The 27043-nt window shown below is 44.1% G+C and overlaps 1 protein-coding gene and 1 non-coding gene across 2 annotated transcripts; both read left to right on the top strand.

The window, feature by feature from the left end:
- Nucleotides 1-2264: 2264 nt before the first annotated feature.
- CYSLTR2 (cysteinyl leukotriene receptor 2) lies at nt 2265-21158 on the top strand. The gene is made up of 2 exons (XM_027116302.1): nt 2265-2370; nt 17595-21158. The coding sequence occupies exon 2, from the start codon at nt 17596-17598 to the stop codon at nt 18613-18615; it is 1020 nt and encodes a 339-aa protein (XP_026972103.1). The 5' UTR covers nt 2265-2370; nt 17595; the 3' UTR covers nt 18616-21158.
- TRNAG-CCC (transfer RNA glycine (anticodon CCC)) lies at nt 4687-4759 on the top strand. The gene has a single exon. It is a non-coding gene; the product is annotated as a tRNA-Gly (tRNA).
- Nucleotides 21159-27043: the final 5885 nt, after the last annotated feature.

The following is a 27043-nucleotide window of genomic DNA, read 5'->3' on the forward strand; positions in this document are numbered from 1 at the left end:
GAAATTCTTATTCAGTTCAGTGTTATGATCTTAAAGTTATCAGAAACCTGCATTCTGAAGTACTTGTCAGGGTCTTCTCCATGAATTTCTTTGAAGAAAGCATTTTTTTGCAAGAACACTTTTGCAAAAGCATCAGGGTAAAGCAATAACCATCGACAAATGTCAAAAGACAAAAACAGCCATTGTTAAAGATCTGGTGAAAGTTCGCATACAGACACACACAAATAACACAACTGACAAATAAATTTAGTTATTTCTGTGACATACATTTGAAAATTATGACTGATAACATTATATCAGAATGTTAGGAATTTCATACCATTTCTAGAACACTTATGTATCTATACAAATACAACATAAAGAAAGCTTAGTATCACTTAACTGACAATGATTCTTATATAATTTAACATACCAAATAAGCCTAATCAGTTTAACTTATCTCCTTTAAAAGGTGAGAAAACAAATCTTTTGAGATGTTCCAGGGGCCTTCTAGAAAATCCCAACTTGCTTCCAGGTCAGAAAGACTCCAATTTAGAATTTGATTTTGAGAAGTTTGTCAAAAATGTCAAAACAATTTGACCCAGGTCAAGTTAGTCTTGCAAAATAAATTAAGCTTAATTTAATTTATTTTAGTTTAGCTTTAGTTGTGTGACTAAACTGGTTTTGTTTGCTCTTGGAATTTTCAAGGCTAGTCCCTGTTTGTTTTTTATTTTCACAACATGAATTTTAGGATGGAGTTTTTTCTATTTCTGTAAAAACATCGTGGAAAATTTGATAGAGATTGTGCTGAATCAGTTTGGGTAGTATATTAACAATATTGTCTTCCAATTCATGAACATGAGATATCTTTCCATTTATTTATGTCTTTCATATCTTTCAACCATGTTTTATTTTCAGTGTACGAGTCTTTTACCTCCCTGGTTAAGTTAATTCCTAAGTATTTTATTGTTTTTGATGCTATTATAAATGAAATTTCCTTTTTGGATTGTTCATTGTTAGTGTATAGAAATGCAATTGATTTTTGTGTATCCTGCCATTTTGCCAAATTTGTTTATTAGTTCTAGCAGGTCTCTGTGTGTGTGCATGCACATGCGTGTGCGCGTGTGTAATCTTCAGCGTTTTCTACATATAGGATTATATCATCTGTGAACAGACGTAATTTTACTTCTTTCTTTCCAATTTGGATACCTTTTATTTCTTGCCTAATGTTACTGCAACATTCAAGACATGCTGAGGATTTTAATGAAATTGTGAAGGTGAGAAATGGTTAGGCTTAGAACATATTTTGCAGGTAGAACCAATGAAATTGTTGGCTTGGATGTTGGCTGTGGGAGAGAGAGAGAAGTTAAGGATGATCTCTAGGTTTATGGTCAGATCAACTGGCTGAATCATTGTAGTGCTTTTTGATTAGATGGGGTAAATGGGAGAGCATGCACTTGGATGGGGACTAGAAAAGCTGTATTTTGGCCATAGATGTGGATAATATAGTTAAAACAAGAAAATATGATGAGAAGAGGTCAGAAGACAGACTTTTGGGGCAAGCTCACATTTAGAGAAAGGATAGAAGAGAATCAGAAAGGGAAGGGAAAAAAAAGAGAGAAAAAAAGAAAAGGAAGCAAAGAGGAAACAATCCAAGGGATAGAATAAGAACCGAGAGAGAGCCGGAGAGACGAGGAGAACTGGCAGTGGTTAACTGCACAGAACAAATTGAGGAAGGAAGATGAGGACTGAGAAAGGACCTTTAATGTGAGCAATGAGGATGCCATTGATAACTTTTGACAGCATTTTCAGCAGAATGGGTAAGACCTCCACCCATGTGCAAGTAAGTTGAAAAAGCAAGAGGGAGATGGAAATTGCTCTAAATAGCTCAGAAGTGCTGTACTTATAAGGTGGTGCTGATGTTACTGCTGTGTGCAAACAAAAACATTTAGGAGAACTAAAAGCCACTTAAAAGCCCTGAGTCTAGCCCATCACATCCCCTTGATCTGTTGTGAAAGATGCTGATAAAAACAGCCATTAGAGGGGCAGGGCTAATGCAGGTTTCTCCCTTTAGATGTAGTCCCTAAGTGGAAATCTTACCCTCTTCACACTCACACCAAAGTTCTATAGAGCACAGATGACTTTCTGACCAGAGTTCCTTATTCTCTTGCTATTGGCTGACACTGTTCATAAAATACAGTTTGCTGTTTCACTTTTCTTTGAAATGAGCAAGCTGAATTACTTGGAGGAGGAAGACGAGGTAGAGGAGACAGCGCCAACGCAGCTGAAAGAAAGAAAACTTGTGAGCATTTTAATCTTTGCTTTGTTAACTCATTTTTAAGAATTATGCTTTGCTTATCGCTTCATAGTAAGAAGAATAATTTTTAAAAAGTAAGTTTATTTTGTTCTACTATAAACTTTTTTCTACCAGATACATGATATTTTAAAAAATATTGGGAAAGTACAAAGAAGTAGAAGGAAGCAAAAACCACAGCTTCTATTGATATATTCAGGGCATTTCTTTCCATTCTTTTTTGGGTGTCTGCTTATGATTTTAGTTGATTTTCATAGTTGTGTTTGTACACAATGGATACATTTATATTCCTTTTATCCATTAGAGCATACATTTTCCCACATTGCTGTAAATACTTCATAATCATAATTTAAAATTGCTACATAGTATTGCATTGAGGAGATTTACTCTACTTTACCCAAGCATTCCCCTATTTGGGGCCATAAAGCATTTTTCCTATTTTTATAGAGTGGGTCATTTGATTACGTAAGATATATATTTTTTCCATTCAGAGTCTTGGTTTTTGAGGAGAGGAAGTTAGATTTGAGAATGTAGATTTTAGCAGTTTTACTGAGAGGCACAATGAGAGGGAAAGAGTTTGTGTGTGTGTTTATAATCTGCTTATAACCTTTGGGACCATAGTCGGTGGTTCTCAACTCTGGCTGTACATTCCGTCAAAATCACCTGATTCTAATCACCTGGGGAGATTAGAAAATTACCTTTAGAATAATTGAAAATTAACCTCTGGTGATGAGCCAGTCATCTGTAGGTTTTTTTAGTTTGGTTTGGTTTGGTTTTTGTTTGTTTGTTTTTAACTTCCAAAAATTTCTTAGGTGGTTCTAATGGGTGGCAAGCGTGATAACAGCCGACCTAGGTTATTTGAAATATTTTCCTGTCTCTGATCCATACCTGAGAGTAATACACTTTAAGGGAAAGGGAGATACACTATCAGGCAAGCCGCCCAAATCTTCCTTTCAATACTGTATAAATAATGCAAAAGTAATTTGGGTGAAACGTCAAACTTCTAGCAATTTCTGTTCTCCACCTCAATCCCATAAACCCTTGAGACGAGAATCTACTTGAGAGTTCCAATTTACTGATGCTTTAAAGAGATGGGTCTGTTTCCAGTGCACTGGTGGTTAGAAGTTAGAGAGGTGGAGGCTCCAGAATGTTCTAAAAGTATCAGAATTAAGTCCAGCGTCTGTTAGTGTTCCGCCAAGGTGCCAGCCTTCCTTTCATTTGCAAACTCTTCAAGGATCAATGAATGACAAGGTGGGCATTTAATAGCTGGCCACTGCCATTAAATTTTATTAATGGCGAACAGAACCTGCTATGTTCGGAGCAGTGAAATAAGTTCCACGAAGCTGGAGTGGATTTTACTGAGGAGAGTGGTGGCGAGGTGACAGTCCGTATTGGAGGGCCCTGAGCTGGCCCCTGTGACGGAAGGAGGGGCTGGTGGAAACCTTCGGTAATAAGGGCATGTCTGCCTCAGAGGAGACACTGGGCAGCAGGGTGGTCTGGGGGAGTGGGGAGCCGGCAGTGTGCTTTGCCCCTTGCTCTCTCCTTTTTAGGTCACACAAGCCCACTGTCCCCAGGCTACTGGCAGTTGGCTAGGGCTCTTTCCTGGGCAATTCCCCTAGTTTTCAATTTTTGGAGACATAGGAAAACATTTTCTTCTCATCAGTTTCTTACTGTCCTTTACAGGCATCCTGCACCTGGCATACTGAAAAGTTCTTAGGCTTTTTTTCCCCTGGCAGCTGTCAGGCTCGCGTAGGCTTGCTAATGTATTGAAAGTGTACGATGTGCCAGGCTTGGTGCAGCTGGGGGGCGTGGATTTCAGTGTGCTGCCTGCCTGGTCCCCTCAATACACCGAAAGGCTGAGTACTTGCTAATGCCCACACCACCAGTAAGGGCTAGAGCTAGGATTTGGAGCCTGTTGGGATCTACTCCCCAAATTTTCCTATGACTTCTTAACGCCTCTGAATCCTTCCAGGAATCCTATGCTGTTTAACTAACTACCTTGGTAAATAATTCCTTTGCTCCAAGAAGTGAATTTAATGATGGGATATGAAATGCCAAGGGGAAAGGCAGAGAGGGAGTTTTCATTTGGGTGAGTGGGCTTTGGGGGAGCCCCTGAGTCATGTCACTTAGTCACTTTGATTGTGGACGGGGAGAGTCCTAATGCTGACACAATCCCTTGGAAATTATTGGAATGAGTAGGGCAGTGGCCTCTGAGATAATACTTGCTGATTTTCTATCTTTGGAATCAGAAGACTTAGAAATCAGAGACTCAGCTGCAGAATGATTCTGTGGCCTTTCTTGGGTCAGAAATTGGGTTAATAACAGATACCTCCCATCTTCCTTGATACACTGATGAAGTGCATTCGAAAATGATTTTTAAAATGCTTGGGACTTCCCTTGTGGTCCAGTGGTTAGGACTCTGTGCTCCCAACGCAGGGAGCCCAGGTTCGATCCCTGGTCAGGGAACTAGATCCCACATTCGTGCTGCAACTAAGAGTCCGCGTGCCACAGTGGTGATCCTGCGTGCTGCAACAAAGACCCGCAGCAGCCTAAATAAATAATTTTTTAAAAAGCTCAGGTATTTTTATAAAATTAAATCCACAATCAGCTTTATAGGCTTATATATTCTATTAACGTAGAAGAACCGAGAAGTTATGAGAGCCAGAGAGAAGACAGCACTAAGTCAAAATAATGCTTTAAAAAAAAAAAATGAAGCCATATCTCCAAGGAGCCCAGAGCTCTCCTTACATGGTAAGTTTTCTCTGTGTTGAATTTGTGGTTGTTTGGTTATTGTGGGGCCTGAGTGTTAGTGGTTCAGATGAACATGAAAGAAATGCTAGCTTTGGGAGAATATTAGAGAATGAAATAAGGCAATTCAACAAGGATGGAGGTGGGAAGAAGGATGTCGAGATACTGCCACGCGTGTCGCTCTCAGAGGCAGAGAGGCCCCTCATGGGCTGGGATGCCAACCTTCTGCTATAGGGTTCAGCCCTGCCATATCCCTGGGATAAGTTGTTCTCTGGGAGAACAACAAACAATGACATTGTGAAAAGACTCCAGTTTTAAGGTGTAGTTATCCCCAAAAGTGTCCCTAACCCACAGGCACCTTTTTGCACAGGGAAATTCTCAAGAACGGAATTTCAGAAGAGAACACGCAAACTGACCGATCAGGTAAATAGAGGGGAAAAGCTTGTCAGCAAAAGAGAGAAAAAAGGCAGCTGTTGCTAAACCGTCAGCAAGATGCTGCTACTTAAAAGATCTGATATCTTGACCATACCAACACTCTCCAGATTATCAGTGTTCACCCATGCTGTCTTTGTCCTGATGGCAGCTCTGGCAATACAATTCTTCTTGAGGTGCTTCTTCCTCCTTCTGCCCATGTGCATTTGGGGTGATGGATGTCATTTCACCACACACTCTGTGGTCTGAGCAAAAGTTCTCCTTTTAGAGGGAGAAGGCCACAGCTACTGTGCACTGCATGTCCAGCCTCCCCCCAAACGGGGCCTGACAGGCAGTATTTCAAGAGGGCCCAGCAGCCTGAGGCAGAGTCCAGGCAAGGAAGGCTTTGGTGGGTTCTCAGGCATCAGGGACAGTGCTAGAAGGAGAGAGAGGCAGGTGTCAGCTAAAGGGCCCATGTAGATCGGCAGCAGTTAGGAATCGCTAAGAAGCTGACAACCCAATACCTGTGATTTCAAGACAAGATTCTAATTAGGAAACTTAATACCATAGAGTGTGTCTGGTCTTTAGAAATAAAATAGAAAACCAAGATAATGAAATTCAGAAGTTATTTGGGAGGGTTCTGAACTTTCTAGAATTTAGTCAGGAAGCCGGGCTGAAAGACTGATTAATCACCAATATCCCCCTTCCTACTGGCCCAATCCTGGTGGGTTCCTGAGGAATCTGGGGAGGAATGGTGAAGGGGAGCTGGACAGTTTCCTTGTGATAGAAGCCAGTGAGAGGAGGCGATTACAAGCGGGAAACTGCTCAGAGCACTCGGTCCCCCAAAGGATCCTCTGCCTGGTGGGACTATTCCCACCTTTGCTGCAAGGACTCACTCAGCTCTTCCCCTTGATGGAAAACAGATCAGGTCCAAAGACTGCTCCTCAGGGCTTCAAGCTCTCCAGGAACCCCCAGAAATCTTGGGAAGAACACATTGACTTTTCTGTCTGCCGAGCTCTGGGGCAAGTCTGGCACAGTTTGGTTGGGATCTGGGAGGAGAGGTTGGGCCCTACGAGCTTTGCATCTTCCAAATGTGGACTCCTAGCCAGAGGACAGATATGAGACAATGAAACTCTACTTAGGCCATAGGCCCTGGAGGGGAAACTTCATGGTCATCCTGCAGGGAGAATTATCAGGCCCAGGACCCTGGCTGAGGAGTCCCTCTGGGGCCCAGAGCTGTTAAAGAGATCTTTGCAGCACAGAGAAAGTAAATTAGGGAACTTGCTCCTGGGGGACTTCCAAAGTCATAAATGCTATTTAACACCTACTGGTTTACAGCAGATCTGCAAGCACCCCTTTCCACGATGGGCTGACTTCACAGCTATGAGGTGTGGGGAAGTAAACGGCACTCAGAAGGCAAAGGAGCATTAGGCTGGTGGTGTGAGACGTGACTTGCACTTTGAGGCATTTGGGGAGAGACAGGGTGGGGGATCAGTAGCAGAATGCTCTGAGGTGCTGACTGCATGGAAACAGGGCCCCAGGTTGTTCACACCCCTGCTCCCTATTTATTCTGGAGGCCTGGAGACCAGCTCAGTTCCTCATTCAAAAGATGTTGTAATCTCAGATCTTTTCATTTGTATTTCTGTTTTGGTCTCCAAGCATTTAATTCACTTTATCCCTTGAAAAAATTCTAAAAGTGCAAGACTGTTCCTGGGAGGCTAAAGAAGTCTCCGAAGCTTTACGCTTCCACCAGGACATTTGGAGCCAGTTACAACTGAGGGCTGAGCCAGCAGTGTTGGATTTCAAAAACGAGGCACTCACTGATACTTCTCTGTTTTGTGGGGCATATTAGTTTTGTACTCCAGGGCCTCTGGGATTTTGAGGTTGTAGCATCTTCCAATCCAGAGGGTCGAATCCTCTCTGCACAACTTCAGGGAGCTAAGTCTGTGAGCCTTTGCAGTAATAACAGCTAATGATGCTGAAAGCTCAGCCTCTGTGCACTGGTGCTGCATCAGATCTTGGAGACAGAGTTTTGGGTGAAGTAGAAAAGAATAGCTTTATTGCTTTGCCAGGCGGTGGGGGACACAGTGGACTCCTGCCATTGAAACTGTGTGTCCCAACCCAGGAGGATTGGATGAGTTTTAGAGCAAACGATTCAAGGATGGGGCTGCTGAACAAGATTAGCGTCTGTGCAGCACCTACACTCCTAATCTGGTCTCAAGTGATCTGCTTCTTCTTTTTTTTTTGCCATACCAATGTGGCATGTGGTCTCTTAGATTCCCCCGACCAGGGATCAAACCGTGCCCCCTGCGTTGGGAGCACGGAGTCTTAACCACTGGACTTCCAGGCAGGTCTCTCAGGTAATCTTCTCAATGAGCTTCTCTGGTTTCTTTAATCTGGCCTCAGGTGGTCTTCTCTGGTATGAAGAATGCTGACATCTTCCATTTGTTGGGTTTTAATTCTATGAAGAGCTTAAAGACATTGTTATGTGTATCCCTTGAGGCAGAACCAGGACCCTGTCCCAAGGTTGCACTCTTGTTTCTTGGCTGCCCCTCCCTTGTCTCTGCATCCCTCACTTTCCCGGATTAGCAACTGTTTGAATCTGCCCTTTGGATCTCAGGGAAGGTCATGGAGGTTGGAGTCTGTTCCCTATAAGAAAAGGGGGACAGAAAGGCTTCTGTGCCAGGTTTCACTAACATATGCTGCTTTCTCCTCTGGTTCAGGCTCTGACCTCAGTGCCACTCACATGTTTTCTTGCTTAATCCTCACAACAACTCAGAGAAGTAAGGACTATTGTCTTCATTATCTCTATTTTACTGATAAGGATCTGAGGCCGGGAGATAAAGGTGGCTGTCCAAGGTCACAGAGGGCTGGTGAGTGAAAGAACCAGGATTCAAACCAGAGTTTGTGTTCTTACCTTCTGCTCTACTACTTCTTCCCTTCAGCAGAGAGGAAACCTTGTCATTCCTTTCACCATTTTAATCATTAAATCATCTCTCAGCCTTTGCTTTTATATTTTTACAAATGCTCTGAGATCCTTTTCGCCTCTTTAATCATATGCCTAAGCCCACACTTTGAGATTTAATCATAGTAGTAAACGTCATTGTGTGCTCACCCTGTGCAAAATACTTCACGTTCTTTATGCTGTTTACAGATAAGGAAACTGAGACTCTGAGAAGATAAGTTATTTGTGCAAGATTCCCAAGCTTGAAAGTGGCAGATTTGGCTCTATGACCTTATACCAACATTTCTATGAACTTCAAAAAGAATGTTCTATTTGCCATTGCACAGTATGCAGTAGCTCTGGGAGCTAAAATCCAAGTTATGCTCTAAAGTTATTAGGGAAGATACAGAGCATTATTGTGGAGAGAGTTGTGATTTGCAGGTTGGGTTATTAAAACAGAAGCTTCCCACTGTGGAGAACTTCAAACCCACAAGGACATGGCGGTTGGACGTAGACGTAAGTGAGGAGGAGAAGAAGACTAATGGGGCTGTGAATTCACCTGGACCATCAGATTCTGTAATCTGTGTCTAACACATGCACTTTATGAGCCTGCTATGGCAACTCATTTGTCTAGTGATTAGGAGTTTACCAAGTTCCCTCAAATATGTGTTTGGCATAATAAGGTATGCAAAATCAGTAGAGGACTGTCTCTTCCTCTTGCAAGTCTCATAATCTGGAAAGGCCAGTGTAATGTCTGCCTGAGATGTATCTATCAAAGCACATGAAGAATTAATTTCAGGCTGCTGTAGTTGATTTACAAGTGCTGCAGGAGTGATAAAAAAGAGAGAGACCCGTGAGAAGTGTCAGTTGGGTAAGGTGACATGCAGAAGGTGATACAGGTGTTGAAGAAGAGGATTTGGCTTGACTAGAGTTGGGCACCCTGCAGATCAGGGACGAGGGGGATAGAGAAGAGGGGAAAGGCAGAGATAAAAGAGAGCAGAGTGAATGGCACAGGTACGTGCCTGAAGAAGTGCAAATCCAGGTTTCTGCTGCCCGACGTTAAGAAGCAGCAAAATAATAGCAATAATGTCAGCTTTACGGTTTTCAAAGTGCTTTTACATCCATTATTGCATTTGCTCCTCTCAGCGCTCTTTTCTGATATGGAGTCCAGGGGCAGCATTACCCTCATTTTACAGACACACTTCCCCAAAGAAGCTAAGTGGTGTGTTAGTCAAGGCCATGTGTACCGAGAAACTGGCAGACCAGGACCCAGACTTCTGTGCTTTTCCCACCATCTGTCACTTTGTGGCAGGCTCCACTAGCTGAATCTCATTTACGAAAATACAGGTATTGCTGGGACGAGGGGTGCAAAGTCTTAGAGCTAGAAAGTGGGACGGTTGGGAGTCAAATCACATCTACTGGACTTCAGGTTCGGTGTACATTCTACTCTAGCCCTGTTCAGGTGTCTGATGTTGAAAAGATAGGACAAGAAATGAACAGAAGAAGGCATTGAAGTCATTTGTAGGAGACGGGCTGAGAGTAAGAAGGTGTCTCAAGAGAAGAGAATGCATCTTCCCTCCCTGACTTCCTCCAAAAACAAGCCCTTCACAGAAGCTGAGCTGAGATGTTCTCTCTCTCCTCTGAGAAAGTGTTCACTTTCTCAACCCCTGCTCCTTTATCAGCTTCCTGGCCTTGGGTCCCGCCCCACCCCCTCTGAACGCTGATAAACTTATTGCTAAATCCCCTGACACTTGACACTTTTTAACCCCACTGACCACTCCCCCCTCCTTGAAGTTGCATTCTTTTTTTTTTTTTTTTAACCTGGACCCTCAGCAGTGAAAGCGTGGAGCCCTAACCACTGGACCACCAGGGAATTCCCAGAAGTTGCCTTCTTGATTCGTGTCTTATCGTTCGGCCAGTCTTTCTGAATCGTCTTTCCAGGCTCCCATTCTCTCTGCCTGTCCCTTAATTGTTGACGTTCCCCGAGATTCTGTTCTTGACCCTCTTTCCTTCTCTGCTCTTAAACCCCTGCAGGAGCTCCTCCACTCTTCTGGCTTCAGGTACCAAGTGCTGATGGCCCCTAAATTCATCAGGCTGTAGACTGTAATGGGACAGTTCTTGCGTGTGTTTTGTCGACTTAAAAAAAAAAGTACAATGCAAGAGTTGCAAGTTAAGTTTTAGTTGGGGCAAAATGTGGACTGCAGCCCGGGAGACAGCACTTCAGATAGCTCTGAGAAACTGCTCCAAAGAGGTGGTGGGGGGAAGAGGTCAATATATATGTGATTTTGGTGAAGGGGGAATACATGCAATCAAGCACATATTTTTGCAGAAGTTCCCATCAGGGTTTCTGCTAGTCACGAAGAGCGGACGTCACCATGAAGGAATTTAGTGCTTTTCTGGATACGAGGACATGCAAGAATTGGGCTCATAAAATCAGCTACTGAAAATATCTAACTATCTGAAGACCTGTTCTGCCAATTTTTCTCAGAGCACCGAGTGTCTCATTCCTGATCTCCACCCTGAACTCCTTTCAGGGGGTGTTGAAGGTCAGCAGCTGCAGTGGCACCTGATTTAATCCTTGGAGAGGTAGATGGCAAGTGCTAATTTGTAGTTGACAGTTTCATAAATGCTTCAAATTCAAAATGCCCCAACTTGAACTCATTTTACCACCCCAAACAGCAACTTCCTCTTATTCTTCTTCTGTTCTTTTTATCAATGTAATGTACCTTTCTCCCCTTCAAAATACATGAGAGGGTCCTTGACCATCCCCACCTCCAACTGCCCCTGACCTTCCATAATTAGTCCATCCCCAACTCCAGTCAACTCTCTTTCCTTTCTACTCTCAATCTCATCCAGATATGTTCACCCCCTCTTTCCTGGACAGTCACAAGAGCATCCCCACGTGTCTCTCAGGACCTAGGCTTGCCTTCTTCCAAAAGGTCCTCCATCCGCTGCCAGAATCACACCTTTAAAATGCAGATCTGCTCTCCACAATTCAAGGGCTCTCATTGCCGTCAAGATAAACCCCAAATTCCCCAGTGTGGATGTAAGTCATTCTCAAACTACTCTCTGCCTACCTCGTCCTTCCTTTCATGCCTCACCTAGACTATCATATTTGCACTTCCTCAAACTGTGTCCCTGCATCTTAGGGTCTCGGTCTTTGGGCTCTGCTGCCAGGTCACAGGCTTGTTACCTGAGAACCGCAGGTAAGCACACCTGTGGACTTACAGTCCTGGTCAGTGCTGATAATGGGGGCAGGATGTGTGACAAGGTCTATCCTGGCAAGGCATCAAAATATATATATTTTTTCTAAGTATAAATAAAAATAACTTCTGTGAGGTTTTGAACAGTTGCAGCTTTGCAGGGACCATGAAAACATTCTAATTATCCACATAAGCTCTTCGTCCTCATTAGCCTTTGGTCACGCAGCATGTTTAGTTTTCTTCATACCTGAAATCTGGAATCTCCATCTGCTGCTGCTTTGCATTGTTTCTTCTTTGTTGTTTTATTATCAGTAAGGCTGCAAGAGACAAAGCCTCAATTCTTTCTTTGTCTCAAGACCGCTTTCAGTCCCAGAAGCTGTGCTCTCCCTCTAAGGCAGTGCAAATTACACTGTCAATTTATGTCCTAATTTTCCTTGAATTTACCTCTTCATCTATTTCTCAGCTTCCTGTCACATACTTAATTGGTCTGGCTGATTTTTACAGACACTTCTAACAGGCCATTTCTTTTTCTTTTCTTTTTTTTTTTTTTTAAACAGTCTAGTGAAAGTTTGCAGTGTGGTGTAGTGAAGTGTATTTTTTATGGGCGGAAAAGAACAATCAAAGTGGTTTAAAGATTTCTCAAGAGAAAGTGGCGAGCTTAATGGAGTTGTGGATCTGAGCTGGCCCTGCTTTTAGCCTGTGGCGGTTGGCTAAATGAGCCTTCTAGGAAGGGTGTTTGTGTATTTTCTTTCTTTAGCTTTGCAAAGATTAAGATGCTCTTGGAATCAAAGTCCCAGCTTCTGTAGTTATCCTCTTCCTACAAGTGGGGCTGTTTGATAGCCTTGGACCACTCCCACTCCCGTCCCCCTCCAGCCCCTCCAGGGCCCAGAACCAATCGCAATCTGAGGCAGAGGAATTGAAGTAACTCTGGGACTCAGTGTTACCCTTGGGGTAGATCTGATCCTGATCTGGTGCCTCGATTCTAAAATTGGGCATCTCTCTTTTTCCCGAGATTTGGTCCCCACCTCAACAGGGGAAAAGGGCCTCTGTCTTGGCGTCCCTGGCCTGCATCTCTGTGCCCAAAGTATTGTCCAGCACTGAGGTTCTCCATGACTCAGGGCCTGCCTGCAATGGCCGACCCTCCTCTCAGATCCAAAGTCCTCTTCTTCCATCATGGCCTGGAAGTACAAGGGCCTTGCTGCTTGCAGACTGACCTTCCCTCGTGAGTTATGCCTTCCTCCCCAATTGCTCAAGAAGTCCCTGTTGCTAGGGTCTGTTGTTGGTCCCCCCATATCCCTCAATTCCCTTGTGGAGCAACTGTTACCATCGTTTTTATGATCTCTTGTCTGTGCTCATACCTGCTGGATCCCATGCTCTGCCTGTGATAAGGGACTTTCCCCAGCATCTGTAGCTGTCCTTGCACACTTGCCACCCCCAGTGAGGGAGGAGTGCAGAGTGGGGTCCCAGGTTGCCCATCTCATTGCAATTTACAGGCCCTGTCGGTCTTGAGATGGGAGAAGTGGTTTTAAGGTCTTCATGGTCAAAAAGTTTAAGGACTTGATTGCTTTCAAGTCTATTTCTACTTTTTCAGACCCTTTCCTGATATAAGCTTTTCCTAAGATTATATCCGAATCCTGGCTTCGAGGTCAGGGCTGTGTGGACAAGACTCTGTCCTTTTCAAAAAAGGCCATTTGTAATGGAACACATCATGAGAATTCCTCAGGCTTAGCTCCCTTGCCTGTCTCTTTGTCCTCTGAGCTCTGTGTTAACCCTGGTTCCAGTGCTCTGCCCATCCAGAGCTGACACATAACTGTGACACCTAATCCAGCTCCACGTTGGCTTCATGGTCTGTGCATGCTGCCTGTACTATTTCTAGCATTTCAACTCTGTACTACCTGATTTGGGGTTTGATCCTTCTGTCTTGGCCCCGCCAACCAACAGAATCTCTAATTCTCTCTAATGTTGAGTTAAGACAAAATCTCCAAGCTTCTGTTTTTGCTGTATTCCCTTTCCCAAGTCAGGCCTACAGACTTCCAGCCTCCGTGTGATGATTTCTCTGAACTGTATCTCCAAGCCCAGCTAATGGCCTCACCATTCTCCCTGCAACCCAAGCTAGAAACTTCAGACTTGCTGGTGAGACAGATCAGAAGGGGAGGGAGAGCCATCATCCGTGCAATCAGAACTAAGGCCCTGGAGTCATCTCAGAAATAGGATGTGACATATCAGCTTCGCACAGGAGAAATTTCATCCGGTCAGTCTACTCCTAGGCCTCAAAAAAATCAATTTACGCAAACCAGACTCACAGGGGTCTAAATTTTCACCCACAATTCTTTTTTTTTTTTTAATTTACTTATTTTTGGCTGAGTTGGGTCTTTGTTGCTGCGCTTGGGCTTTCTCTAGTTGCGGTGAGTGGGGGCTATTCTGCATCGTGGTGTGCAGGCTTCTCAGTGCGGTGGCTTCTCTTTTGTTGTGGAGCATGGACTCTAGGCACGTAGGCTTCAATAGTTGTGGCACGTGGACTCAATAGTTGTAGCTCGTGGGCTGTAGAGCACAGGCTCAGTAGTTGTGGTACATGGGCTTAGTTGCTCCGCGGCATGTGGGATCTTCCTGGACCAGGGCTCGAACCTGCGTCCCCTGCATTGGCAGGTGGATTCTTAACCACTGCGCCACCAGGGAAGTCCTTTACCCAGAATTCTGATTTGTATATTTACAATGGGCGATTTCACTTTACTGGAATCTTCCATTCACGATCCACAGTCCACACTTCCGGAGAGGCCTGACTAAGCTGAGGGGTCATCAGAAGCTTCTCTGGTAGACTGAGAGCAAAGGAGTGGAGAAGGCTTCAGATAGTTTCACAATAAAAAGGTCAGAATAATCTGAGAGTAATCAGTGTTTCTGTAGAGTATACCTTTGTAGTAAACACCAAGAGGAGTGTACTTTTTACTTTGCATATGAATGTGAGAATTGAGGTCATCAACTCTTCCATGCGGTCAGTGGGATAACAAACGTTGAAGCTAGATCATTCCTGCGCTGATTCATGTGAGTGGAGCAGCTAGGGAGCACTTACTCGGTGCCAAGTGCCCTGTAAGACTCTCTCTATCTCTCATGTAATCCTGACAGCAGCTCTATGAAACATATGTTACATATCCCTACTGTGGGTTGAATTATGTCCCCTGAAAGATACGTGCAAGTTCTCACCCCAGGTTCCAAATAAGCACTGTCGTCTTATTTGGAAATAGGATCTTTGCAGGTATGATTAGTTAAGATGAGGTCATATTGGATTAAGGTAGGTCCTAGGCCCAGCATGACTGGTGTTCTTATAAGAAGAGGAGAAGATACAGACACGGACACACAGTAGGAAGATGATGGAAAGATACAGAAGGAAAATACCATGTGACAGAGTCACGTGGCGTATGCGTCTACAAGCCAAGGAATACCATGGACTGGGGGTAACCGCCAGAGGCTGGAAGAGGCAAAGAATTCTTCCCTAGAGACTTCAAAAGAAGCATGGCCCTGCTGACACCTTGATTTCAGACTTATGGCCTCCAGAACTTGAGAAAATACATTTATGTTGCTTTATGCCCCCCAGTGTGTGGTACTTTGTTAAGGCAGCCCTAGAAAACTAATACAATCTCCATTTTTTACAAACAACATGATGGATGCCCAGAAATGCTCATTTCCCCAGTAGGAAATGCTTAGAACCCCTTGACTTCAGATACTTGAACACTTGTTGACTGATCTGGCCCATTAAGTAGGGATCCTCTTCTTTTTCTGTCAAAACCATTTTCTAGATAAATTACATAATAACATCAGCATTTCACAGGGAAGATTTTGTAGAACATTTGTGGGATATTAGATTGTGTTAGTGTGCAAAAAAGTTTTCAGAGTCAGAAAAAGGAGGCATACTCTGTTATTAAGAAGACTTTTTTTTTCTTTTAGGACCTCTTAGAGCCTTTAACATGAGTTATGAATCTCCAAGAGAGGGACACTAAAGCTTGCTGTGTTTCTCAGGCTGATCTGAACACAGAAGCCTTTTCTTACACAAAGCATCTCGTGGAATTTGTAGTTTATGGAAGATAATTTGGGAAGTGCTGAGTTAAAGAAAAAACTTTTTTTTTTTCATTATTTACATGCCAACCGTGTTTTCTGAGTTGCACCTCCACACGGGTCTCTGAAGGAGAATTGAAAAACATATTTACTGCATCAGAAGTATATTTACAAACCATATATTTTGGGTAGGTTAATTTAACTAATGTTTTACCATACTTCTTTTAGTTTTTAGATCATTATGTGAATTCTCAGAGTCAGTGTCTTCTAGTCAAAGGCCTATAGGAGCAAACCTGTAGTTGAACACAGTTGGGTTTATTGATTTGTGGTATCAATGCAGAATGCACACCATGGGAAATTAGGACATCTCAGAAAGAGAGTGTTAGGAAGGAATTATTATAGGATCTGTGCTTGTGTAATTTGGGGCTTAGATTCAAAAAGGCAGGATTTTGAAGCAATGAAAATGGTTATTAGTTCTTAGACTCTGAAAAACAGGGGTCCAGACTATCATACCCAGACAAAGAAAATACCCCCACACACACAATCTACCTGTTTTTTCCTAGACATCCAGAAGGTTCCCCCTACCTCTGCAGTCATGGGCTGTTCTGTAGTGTTTATCTAGGTGAGGCAAGAAATGTCGAGTATAAATTTCTCTTTGGCCAGCAAAGAAGAAATTAAGAGCCATGTGATTATCCATGACAACTCTGCCTAATGAATTTACATTTAAACCAAGGCTTGGTCAAAGATACACAAAGCTGCACACTACTTAAAGTGGTAAGACAGATTTTATTCAGTGATAATACTATTGCAATAGGGAAAAGAGTCCAACGTGAACTGAACTCAGAGGTAACTGGATGTTTTAAAGGGAGAGAATGAAGGAAAGGAGAGGGGAGTGAGCAGGGGCTCAGTAGAGCCAGGGAATTAAAAAATTACGGAAAGTAGAACTTGGTGGTGCAGTGATTAAGAATCCGCCTGCCAATGCAGGGGCACGGGTTCGAGCCTGGATCCAGGAAAATCCCACATGCTGCAGAGCAACTAAGCCCACGTGCCACAACTACTGAGCCTGCGCTCTAGAGCCCATGCTCCGCAACAAGAGAAGCCACCGCAATGAGAAGCCCACACACCACAATGAAGAGTAGCCCCTGCTCGCCGCAACTAGAGAAAGCCCGCGCACAGCAACCAAGACCCAACACAGCCAAAAATAAATTAATAAAATAAATAATTTTTTTAAAAAATTACAGAAAGTAGGAAGGGAAGGTTGATCCAAGTGGAAAGCATCTGGGTTTGCTAACTGGAGCTTATAGAAGTTAGGCTCTAAGCTCTTTCCACAGAGGCTGGAGGCAGAGGCCCTGTGTCCAGGTACGGGCTGGAACAAACAGAAAATTCTTTCAGCAGGCTTGAGTTTTCTCAGGCTACGTAAGAATGGGAGGGTATGGTCATCCTAGAAATGCAGCCTTGAGCTGTTAAAAACCATATTAGCACTTTTATGTTAGCTGTTATTCAAGTCTGTGTAGGCCAAGGTTGACACCTGGTTGAGAAGAGGACTCAGAAGAGCTTGGCTAGAGTTTGATCAAGAAGAGAATCTTTGTCAGCTTCCAGAGCAGAAGCTGTGTAATTGATGACCTTCTCCAGGGTCAGAGACAAGCTTTGGAGGATTCTCATTTGGGCACTGGGCAAAAGTCCCCCCAGTTTGAGGATTCAGCTTCAACCAAATAAATTAATGTTTATTCTGCATTCCAGAAATTTATCATGAAATGTAATGAAGCATACCGTAAAGACGTATAGTAAAAGTATAAGCATACAGTCAAAGTGTAAGCATATAGTAAAATATAGCCAATATTTTTTGACTCACGTTTCAAAGAGAAGCTAGTATTTCTCTCTGTTTCATTAAAACCTGGGAAAATGTCAGCAGGAAGTAACTTTCTGTATCTGTTTCTTTTTAATTCAGCATGGAGAGAAAACCTGTGTCCTTAGCTCCGTCCATCTCCATATCAGAAATGGAACCCAACGGCAACTTCAGCAATCACAATAGCAACAGGAACTGTACGATTGAAACCTTCAAGAGAGAATTTTACCCCATCGTGTACCTGGCAATATTTATCTGGGGAGCCTTGGGGAATGGCTTTTCTATATATGTTTTCCTGCAACCTCATAAGAAGTCCACATCTGTGAACGTTTTCATGCTAAATCTGGCCATTTCCGATCTCTTGTTCACAGCCACACTGCCCTTCAGGGTTGACTATTATCTCAGAGGCTCCAACTGGATATTCGGGGACCTAACCTGCAGAATTATGTCTTTTTCTATGTATGTCAACATGTACAGCAGCATTTATTTCCTGACTGTGTTGAGTGTTGTGCGTTTCCTGGCAACGGTTCACCCGCTGCGGCTCCTTCATGCCACTAGCGTCAGGAATGCCTGGATTTTATGTGGGGCCATATGGATCTTTATCACGGCCTCCTCAACACTGCTGCTGAAAAATGGCTCTGAGCTGAAGGGCAATGTCACCTCGTGCTTGGAGCTGAATCCCAATAAAGCCACTAAGCTGAAGACCATGAACCACATTGCCTTGGTGGTGGGCTTTCTGCTGCCATTCTGCACGCTCAGCATCTGTTACCTACTGATCATTCGAGCTTTGTTAAAGGTGGAGGTCCCAGAATTAGGGCTGCGTCCTTCTCACAGGAAAGCGCTAACCACCATCATCATTGCCTTGATCATCTTCCTCCTGTGCTTCCTGCCCTATCATGTACTGAGAACCCTCCACTTAGTCGAGTGGAAAGTGGATAAATGCAAAGAGAGTCTGCATAAAGCTGTGGCCGTCACACTGGCTTTGGCAGCGGCCAACAGCTGCTTCAACCCTTTGCTCTATTACTTTGCTGGCGAGAATTTTAAGGACAGACTAAAGTCTACACTCAGGAAATGTCATTCACAGCAAACAAAGTGCAGCTTTCCTGTGTGTGTGTGTGGTTAAAAAAGGAAACAAGAGTGTGAGGGGTTATTAGGTGAGGCTGTCCCTATGTCCTTGTGTCCACCTTCATTCACACGTAGTCTGCAAATGACTGTGTATTTATACCATTTCCAACAAAGGTCGATTCCCAAGATTGAACTGACCATGACTTTTGTTCATAAGACCTACTTCAGAATTTTCATTCAGTGTATCTTCAGTGTTTGAGTCTAAATAGAGAGTATAGCAGGAAAAATCCCTATCAGAGTCTTGCAACTTGAAATGTCAGACTGGGAAAAAATGCTGAGCACGGTGACTGCTGCTTCTCATCGGATCCTGTACCAGATCTCTGGCCCACTAGGCATTCTAAATTCTTAATTTTAAGGCCACCCCAACATTCCTAGCTTCTCCTCTTCCCTCTTCAATCCCCTGAGACATAGCCAGTTAACAAAGCTACTGGAGGCCCCAGAGCAGATAAGAAAAGCATCCTTAGAACTCAGGAGAAAGACTTAAGACTGTGAAGAGGAAGGCTGTCCTCTAACAAAGCAGAGTCAAGATCCCCAACAAGCACAGAGGGACAGAAACAGGGAGAAGAGAGAAAGGGGAAAAAAGAATTTCATTTTGCGCTAGGAGAGGGTCTCTAGCACACTGAAGGCAAAGGGCATGCCTCTCTCTTGTCAGGGGGTGAGGAAAACAGGAAGAGTAGGAGGAAGACCCGGGGCATTGCCCTAGCAGGTGGAGGGATTATGTGTGGAATAGGAGAGAAGGGGATCCATTTGACTCCTGAGATTTGGGCCTGGGCTGTTCACTGCAGTTCCCATCCTGCAGGTTAATCCACTTGGATGGGAGCCAGAGCAGAGGAGGTGGTGCTAAGGGTTTGGCTGGGCACTCAGAGAGAGGGTGGGGTAGAAGGCAAGTTGCAAAGATTGTGGTACCCCTGAAATTCTATTAACATTTTGGCAGAACATGAGTAGGGTGGCTTTCTTCTGAGAGAGTGTAGCAAAGCACTGGATTGTAGGAGGGAGATCCTTTCTGTCCAGTGAAACAAGGCTAAGGCCACCATGACCATTGTACTGCCAACAATTGAGTACCCTCTCTGTGCTGGGCAGACTGCACAAGGCACTTCCCATCCGTTAATTCCATTTAACCCTCACGCCAAAGCCCTTCATCTTCATTTTACAGATGAAATCAAGGAACTTGTTCAAGTTCACACAACTTCGTAAGAGTTTTAAAAACCTCTGTGCAGAGAGGTTGGCTGGGTGCTTTCCCTCCCATTCCCCTTGCAAACCTCCATAAGGATTAGTTGAAAGTCTGAGTAAGAGTTCTCTGCCCCCATCAGGTACCTACCGCTTCTCACTCTCATGAGAAGACTGAAGGCTGAAGTTTTCTCTGGAGTTGTTGACCCCAAGATAGAGTGGAGGGTGGGAGGGTGGTGGTCTGAAGCTAGCAAAGGACTGAAGGAAAGTCTTTATAGAGAACAAGAGCCCCAGAGCCATTCCCTCACTCAGCTGCAAGAATGCCGACAGACTCATACCTTGTCAAGACAGAAGCCTGGAGGCTCCTCCTATGGGGAAACTGCCCGACTCAAGGAAAAAGAGCAACAGACACAGACTTTTGGGGATTCTCCCAACACAAAAGCTGCTGCCGGCCCTATTACTTACCGGACAGGAAGCCCACACTGCAACTAATCCCTTCTACTCATCGAGAGCATCTAATCAACCTGTTAGAGCCTCACTCTTATTATGAGCAGTCAGTGACGACCACACATCAGAGGAAAGGGCCTGAACATGAGAAACCAACAATAAATGAGAGGGTAGATAGAGACGTTTTCAGTATGAAAGGTCTCAACATTCTTATCACCCTCACACTTTTTATTAGAAACCTACTGGAGAATTTGCTTCTCTAAAATAAGAGATTAACCAGGATAAAGGAAAACCTGACATCTAGCAAACAAGGAGTAAGATGAAGAAAACTCCCAGCACATTTGTGCGTAGCAGAAAAACAAGAAACTAACTGATCTGCATACGTTGGAGGGATTTATATTTTTCTTGGATAGCGTGGGATGAACTAGTAAAAATACATAGGAAAATAAACAAGTGAAAAGACAATGCAATTATCAAATGCTAAGGAAACGGAAATTGTTGTTTAAGAAAGGAAATATAACCATAGTACACTACATGGCTCAGCTGTGAACAATATATACATAGAGAGTGTAAATAGCAAAATACGGTGATATAACTTTTTTCAGGAAATGAGGGGGAGAGGATGTGTATGGGGGGAGGGGTATAATAAATCTATGTTCCTATATTTTATCACAGAAAATTTGTAATAACTAAAGCTAAAGAATGGCAAATATCTGTATAAAAATGTTATTTAACAATAGAGGATAAAGCCCAGAAGAAACAGTGAAAAACATTGAGAGGGATTGCCTTTGGAGAGAAGTTGGGTGTGGGAGGATAAGGTGGGGATTTCTTTTTTCCTCTTAATAAGTATTTAACTGTCTAACTTGTGAATATGTATTGCTGAAATAAAATAAAAATAAAGTTGAAAATTCAAATTAATTCTGCCTTAAAAAAAAAAAAAGACGAGGAAGAAAAGAAAGGAGACCAGAAATGGAAATTGTGCACTGAGAGAAGAAAGGAAAGCAGAAAAGGACTACATTTGGATTTGGGCCCGTGAGGGAAGCCCACCCAGCCCTGCCATGGAAAGGGAGCTTCCTTCTGGGGTGAGGGGAGTCACTTTCTGAGGTGAGGGGTGATTTGGTATGTCAGGATTTTTTAGCTGTAAGTAACAGAATACCCAACTCCAAGGGGCTTAAACAACCACTATACTGCATAACTGAACCATACAAAGGGAAGTTGGACTTCAGGCCCTATTCAACCAGGATTTCTGCAAGCCTTTCTCTCCAAGTGTTGTCTTGGTCCCCTGGCTGAATCACCTCATGGAAACAAGCTGATTGCAAGCAGCCTGAGGCTATATGTTTCCTTACTTGAATCCAGGAGAAGAAACAGGGTATCTCCTGCCCAAGTCATCTAACAAAAGTCACAGGGTTCCTTTTGATCAGACCTACTCAGATTGCATACCAGCTCCTAAGAAACCAAGGAAGAAGAGATTACTCTGACTGAATGAGGATGGTCAGAGTCTACACCTAAAGTGGGAGCTGTGGGTAGAAGATCAAAATGGCGGGTGGGAAGATGCAAAACTCACTTCCCCCCACAAACACATCAAAAATACATCTACATGTGGAACAATTCTTGTTGAAAACAAAGGGGAGTGGCAGGAAGACTCCTGCACGACCAAGGCTGTAAGAAAGCTCCACATGGAATCAGGTAGGAAGGGAAGAGAAGCTATTGGGTCAGAACCTGTGCTCCTGGGAAGGGACTCAGCAGAGAAGGGAGATTACATAGGTAGAGACCCTCCCTGGGGAGTGAGCAGTTAAAGCCACACATTGGGCACCCTTACCTGGGGTTTGACACCAGGAAGACGAGTCCCCTTGGCTGGTTGGAGGGCCATTGGGACTAAAAGGAGGGCTATGGGAAGCCGGGACTCCACTCGTGGGGAGCATGGACACAGTTACTTACTTCCAAAACAAGGTGGAGAGAGTGGCCGGTTTTCCGTGACCGCCCCAGCACGTGTCCCAGCCTGAACCAGGCAACTGCTCCAGCCCCTCTTGCTTCAAGACGCAACTCCACTTTGGGGCAAGGGCTGCTGCGGCCAAGGAGAAAGCTCGGCTATGAGACACAAAAGGAGCTCAAACCGAAGATGGCGTCTGAGCAACGCTGGGGCAATCATTACTGGTGCATGTACAGGCAGCATGTCAGAAGCAGTCCTGATCTCTGTCTGGGTCTGGACCTCCACAATCCATGCCCTGACCCATGCAAAGCACCCACACTGATCCCACCTGACCTGCAGTACAGCTCCACACCAGGGTAAGGGTGGCAAAGGCCAAGGGAGAGCTCAGCTGTGAGGGACAAAGGAGGCTGAGACCCCAAGCGGTATCTGAGCAGTGTGGGGAGGCAGCTACTACTGGGGCTTACACAGACAGCCCATCAGAAGCAGTCTGGGTCTCTGACCCCAGCCAGATGCCACAGCCCACGCTGCAAGCCATTCTGAATGCTCACACCACCCCTCTAGCTCCAGCACTAATTCCCACTGGGGCGGGGTGCTGGTGCTGGGAAGGGGGAGAGCACACCCTTACAGGGAAGAGAGCCCGCTTGGATCCGACCCTCAGGTCTTCTGCTCCAGCAACTTGGGACCCACCCCCACCCCCAATAGGGCAGTGACAGCCACTGAGCAGAGAAGAAGCCCCTGCTCACACCTGGCTCCGGCTCTCCCCACCTCCATCTCCAGCTCCACCTCCTTCCAAGATGATAGCTGCCAGCATAACCTGAGGAAAGATGGGACTTGTGTTCAGATCCAGCTCTCCCACCAAAACCACTGGTACATGCAGTATGTACAGGGATGCTCCAACACAAGGACACCCCCTTAAGACCACAATAGGTAACTGTTTCATCTAATTTCATAGAGACAGAGAAAGTTAAGCAAAATGAAAAGAGAGAGGAATTTGTTTCAATTGAAAGAGCAAGTGAAAACCCCTGAAGAAAACAACTAATGAAACAGAAATAAACAATTTACCAGATAAAGGGTTCAAAGCGTTAGTAATAAGAATGCTAACTGAATTAGGGAAGAGAATAGATGAAACCAGTGAGAATTTTAACAAGGAAACAGGAAATATAAAACAGAACCAGTCAGAACTGAAGAATACAATAATTGAAATGAAAAACACACTAGAAGGAATTAAGAGCAGACTAGGTGATACAGAAGAAGGAATGTATAAGGTCAGCTGGAAGATAGAATAATATAAATCACCCAGTCAGGACAGCAAAAAGAAAAACAGGGCTTCCCTGGTGGCGCAGTGGTTGGGAGTCCGCCTGCCGATGCAGGGGACACGGGTTCGTGCCCCAGTCCGGGAGGATCCCACATGCTGCGGGGCGGCTGGGCCCGTGAGCCATGGCCGCTGAGTCTGTGTGTCTGGAGCCTGTGCTCCACGACGGGAGGGAGAGGCCACAACAGTGAGAAGCCTGCGTACTGCAAAAAAAAAAAAAAAAAAAAAAAGTAGAATGTAATTCCCCTCCTCTTGAATCTGGGCTGGGCTTAATAACCTGTTTGGACAACAGGATACAGCAGAAGGGACATTCTGGGACTTTCAGTTACAACAGGCCTTGAGGCTTCTGCCTGAGTGTTTTGGACCTTTGCTCTTGAGATGCTCCCTCTTAGAATGTGACTGCTGTTCTATGAGAAGACCAAGCTACCTGGAGAGATAACGTGTAGATGTTTTTGTTAACAGCCAAGTTCCTAGCCGACAGCCAGCATCAACAGCCAGCCATGTGAGTAAGCCCCCCTGGGTGGACAGCTAGGGTTTCAGACGACTCCAGCCCCAGCTTCCCTCTAGCTCCCACCCCAGGAAACTCCCCAAGTGAGAACTTCCTAGCTGAACCCAGTCAAACCATGGGCAGAATTTAGCAGGCAGACATTGTGGAGGAGAAAAGTAAAGGGAATTTCAAGTTGAGGGACGTGGATAAAGACCCAAACAAAATCTAGTGCTTTTTGAAAATTGTAAGCACTCTGATGTGGACTGGTGGACTTACAGGTATTCAGGGGGGCGGCAGTGGGAGACCGTGGAAGACTTCTGAGCAGAGTAATATAATGACTAGAATCATCCTTGTATGAAGAACGTTACTCTAGAAAGAGCTTATAGGCTAGATCTTCAACATAAATACAGAAACATGTTCTAAAGCTAAACAGAACTTATTCTTGATTATCTTCAATTACAAATGATTCATTCTCTCTTCTCTGCTAGAGGAGTTAAGTACGAATTAATTTTATTAGGTTTGCCTGCAAGGAAATGGGATACATCTTTGAGCGTAGGAGCCATTCACTCTGAAAATCTATGATCCTCACTAGCAGTCCTCAGATTGCCTCACTCTGGCCACATTTGAACTTGTGCTTTTTAGCTTTGGCTGAGTCGACTCTTTAGCTTTAAAGAAAAACAAATAAACCCACACCTGGAAAGTCTTACTGAGTATATTTGTAGTCCAGCGTGATCATCTGTGTTTTTTTTAAAGCTTCCCTGGTGATCCTGATGAGGTATATTTTTAGATCCTCTTTTCAGAATCATACAGATATCCAGCTACCCTCTTTGGAAGAAAAGTCATTTTTTACAAACAGTTCTCCATTTCAAATTTGAATATACTCCAAAATAACTCCTAAGTATCTGAGTCCTGCTTCAAAGGAAAAAATAAATCTAAAAAAGAAGTATGCTTATAAAGGGGAGTGTTTTAACAAAGAGTCACATGAGCTGGGATCTTGCCTCAGCTCAGATACTTTCCAGCTATGTGACCTCTGGCCAGGGACTTAGCTGTCTTTGCCTTAGTTTTCTCATCTGTAACACAGGAATGACAATACTCACCCCATCTTGCAAAGCGGTCCTGAGGACAAAATAAAATATGAAAACATACGTCAAATCCTTTTGAAATCGATGAAACCCCACAGAAATGCCAGCTATTCTATGCTACTAGATTTTTGCATAAATAGAGTTCATATTAATCACCTTACGAGTTAAATGCCTTTGGGGGGTCTGCCCTGCAAATGAAATCATGCAGTGAATGTTTACTTAAAGCAAATAAGTATTTGGGGATGAGTTGGTCCCTTATTTGTCCATTCTTTGTATTTGAATTTTGCTATTTTGACTGTTCTGAAAATAGGGTGTACTTGTGTCCTTACTTAAAAGATTGCAATGATTATGCTGAGCAGAATGCAGCACTGGACAGAGGGAGTTCAGATGCTGGCATTCGCTCATGTGATGAGGGAGAAGCAAGCCTCCTGGAATACCTCCACATGCCCCCCAAGGGCTCCCGGAACAAATGACTTCAGTCTTCTTTACATAAGAACTGATGTCACAGAAGCCTAATTTATTATGACTCAAAGGCACTCTGGGTCTCCTTAACTGCCTCTCAAATGCTGACATCTATAAACAACTTCTTTCCTAAATATAGTTGCAACAGGGAAGAGCTAAATCAGGTTCCACGATCGATCTGTTTCTTTGACTTTAACCTTCGTTGCTTTTGTTATTATAATCATACGTAATGGCCTGTCTCAGGGAACCCTGCCCCTCTGCCTGAATGTTAAACCAAAGTCCCTTTGTACAAAGTCCAGCCTCGTGGGTTTTCTGAGATACTCTGATCCTGTCCGCCTACGGATGGCTGCAAGAAAGAGGAAATGAACACATCCCCTCCCCGAGGCTGGCCATTCCAGGGGACATTTGCAAAACTTATGGCCTTTTTACTTAACTTCCTCATCTCCTCCCCCTCTAAAAGAAACTGGCATCCAAACCCCAATAAGATGGTTTTTCAGAGACACTGGTCTGCCATCTTCTCGATCTGCCGGCTTTCTGAATAAACTCACGTTCCTTGCCAGAACACCTCGTCTCTGATTCGTTGGTCTGTCATGCGGCAAGCAGAGCGAGCTCGGACTCGGTCACATAGTCACTTCCAGAAATACAGGAATAAAGCCATCACCTCAAACAAGAAAGGTTAGACTCTCAAAGCTGTGTGCTAGAAATCAAGAGTAATCCAAACATGGTTGAATTCAGTCCTGACCATCTGTTCTCTAGGGAATCTTGAAATGCACGACCTTAAACCAGAGGTTATGGGGTTTATTTTGTGTTGGTTTGTTTCCATGTTGCCACAAGGCTGCAAAAAAGAGAAAGCCACGGAACAGTGAGGACTAGGTTACAGGTCACATACAAGACTCGAGGCTAAGTTTCTAGAAAGCAGTTGAGTGCAGTGGGGAGGTCGTGGACTCACAGTCTGGGAGACCAGCATCTGAACTCTGGCTCTGAATTCTCAGGCAAGGAAGGCAATCTCCAGAAGCTCTGATTTTCTAATCTGTAAAGATGAAGGTAGTGAAATCTATCTCACAGTGTTGTGAAGATAACACAGGATAAAGTATGGAACGGCAGCCAGGAAAGTACTGGGTACAGAGTAGGCACTCAATAAATCTTGCTTATTTTGTAGGGAGAACCTGTAGGGGAGGAAAGAGATTCTTTTTTTTTAGAGTCCCTGGCAGTGTCTGAAAATGAAACTGACAAATATAGATGTAGTCAAATAAGAAATCTGTTTGGGCTTTGTCCCCGGATCCTATCTTAGAGCTCCTAAAACCGTTGGCATTTCCTGAGTGATAAGAGTGTCTCTCTCATTTCTCAGAAGATTTCCCCTTCAAGAACACCGAGTTTATCTAATGAGGTGCCTTAGGGTGGGACCCCTCGATAGCCTCAGGGTGGGGTGGGTCATTAGAAAGACCAAGTGATTAGAGGGTTGGAACTTTCAGCACCATCCACTGAACTCTGGGAAGGGGAGGCGGGGGCTACAGATGAAGCTCTGTAAAACCCTTGAGC

This window comes from Aethalodelphis obliquidens, unplaced genomic scaffold (assembly GCF_003676395.1).
Source record: "Aethalodelphis obliquidens isolate GAN/ISIS:26980383/991018 unplaced genomic scaffold, ASM367639v1 scaffold16, whole genome shotgun sequence".
In the NCBI taxonomy this organism is placed as follows: domain Eukaryota; kingdom Metazoa; phylum Chordata; class Mammalia; order Artiodactyla; family Delphinidae; genus Aethalodelphis; species Aethalodelphis obliquidens.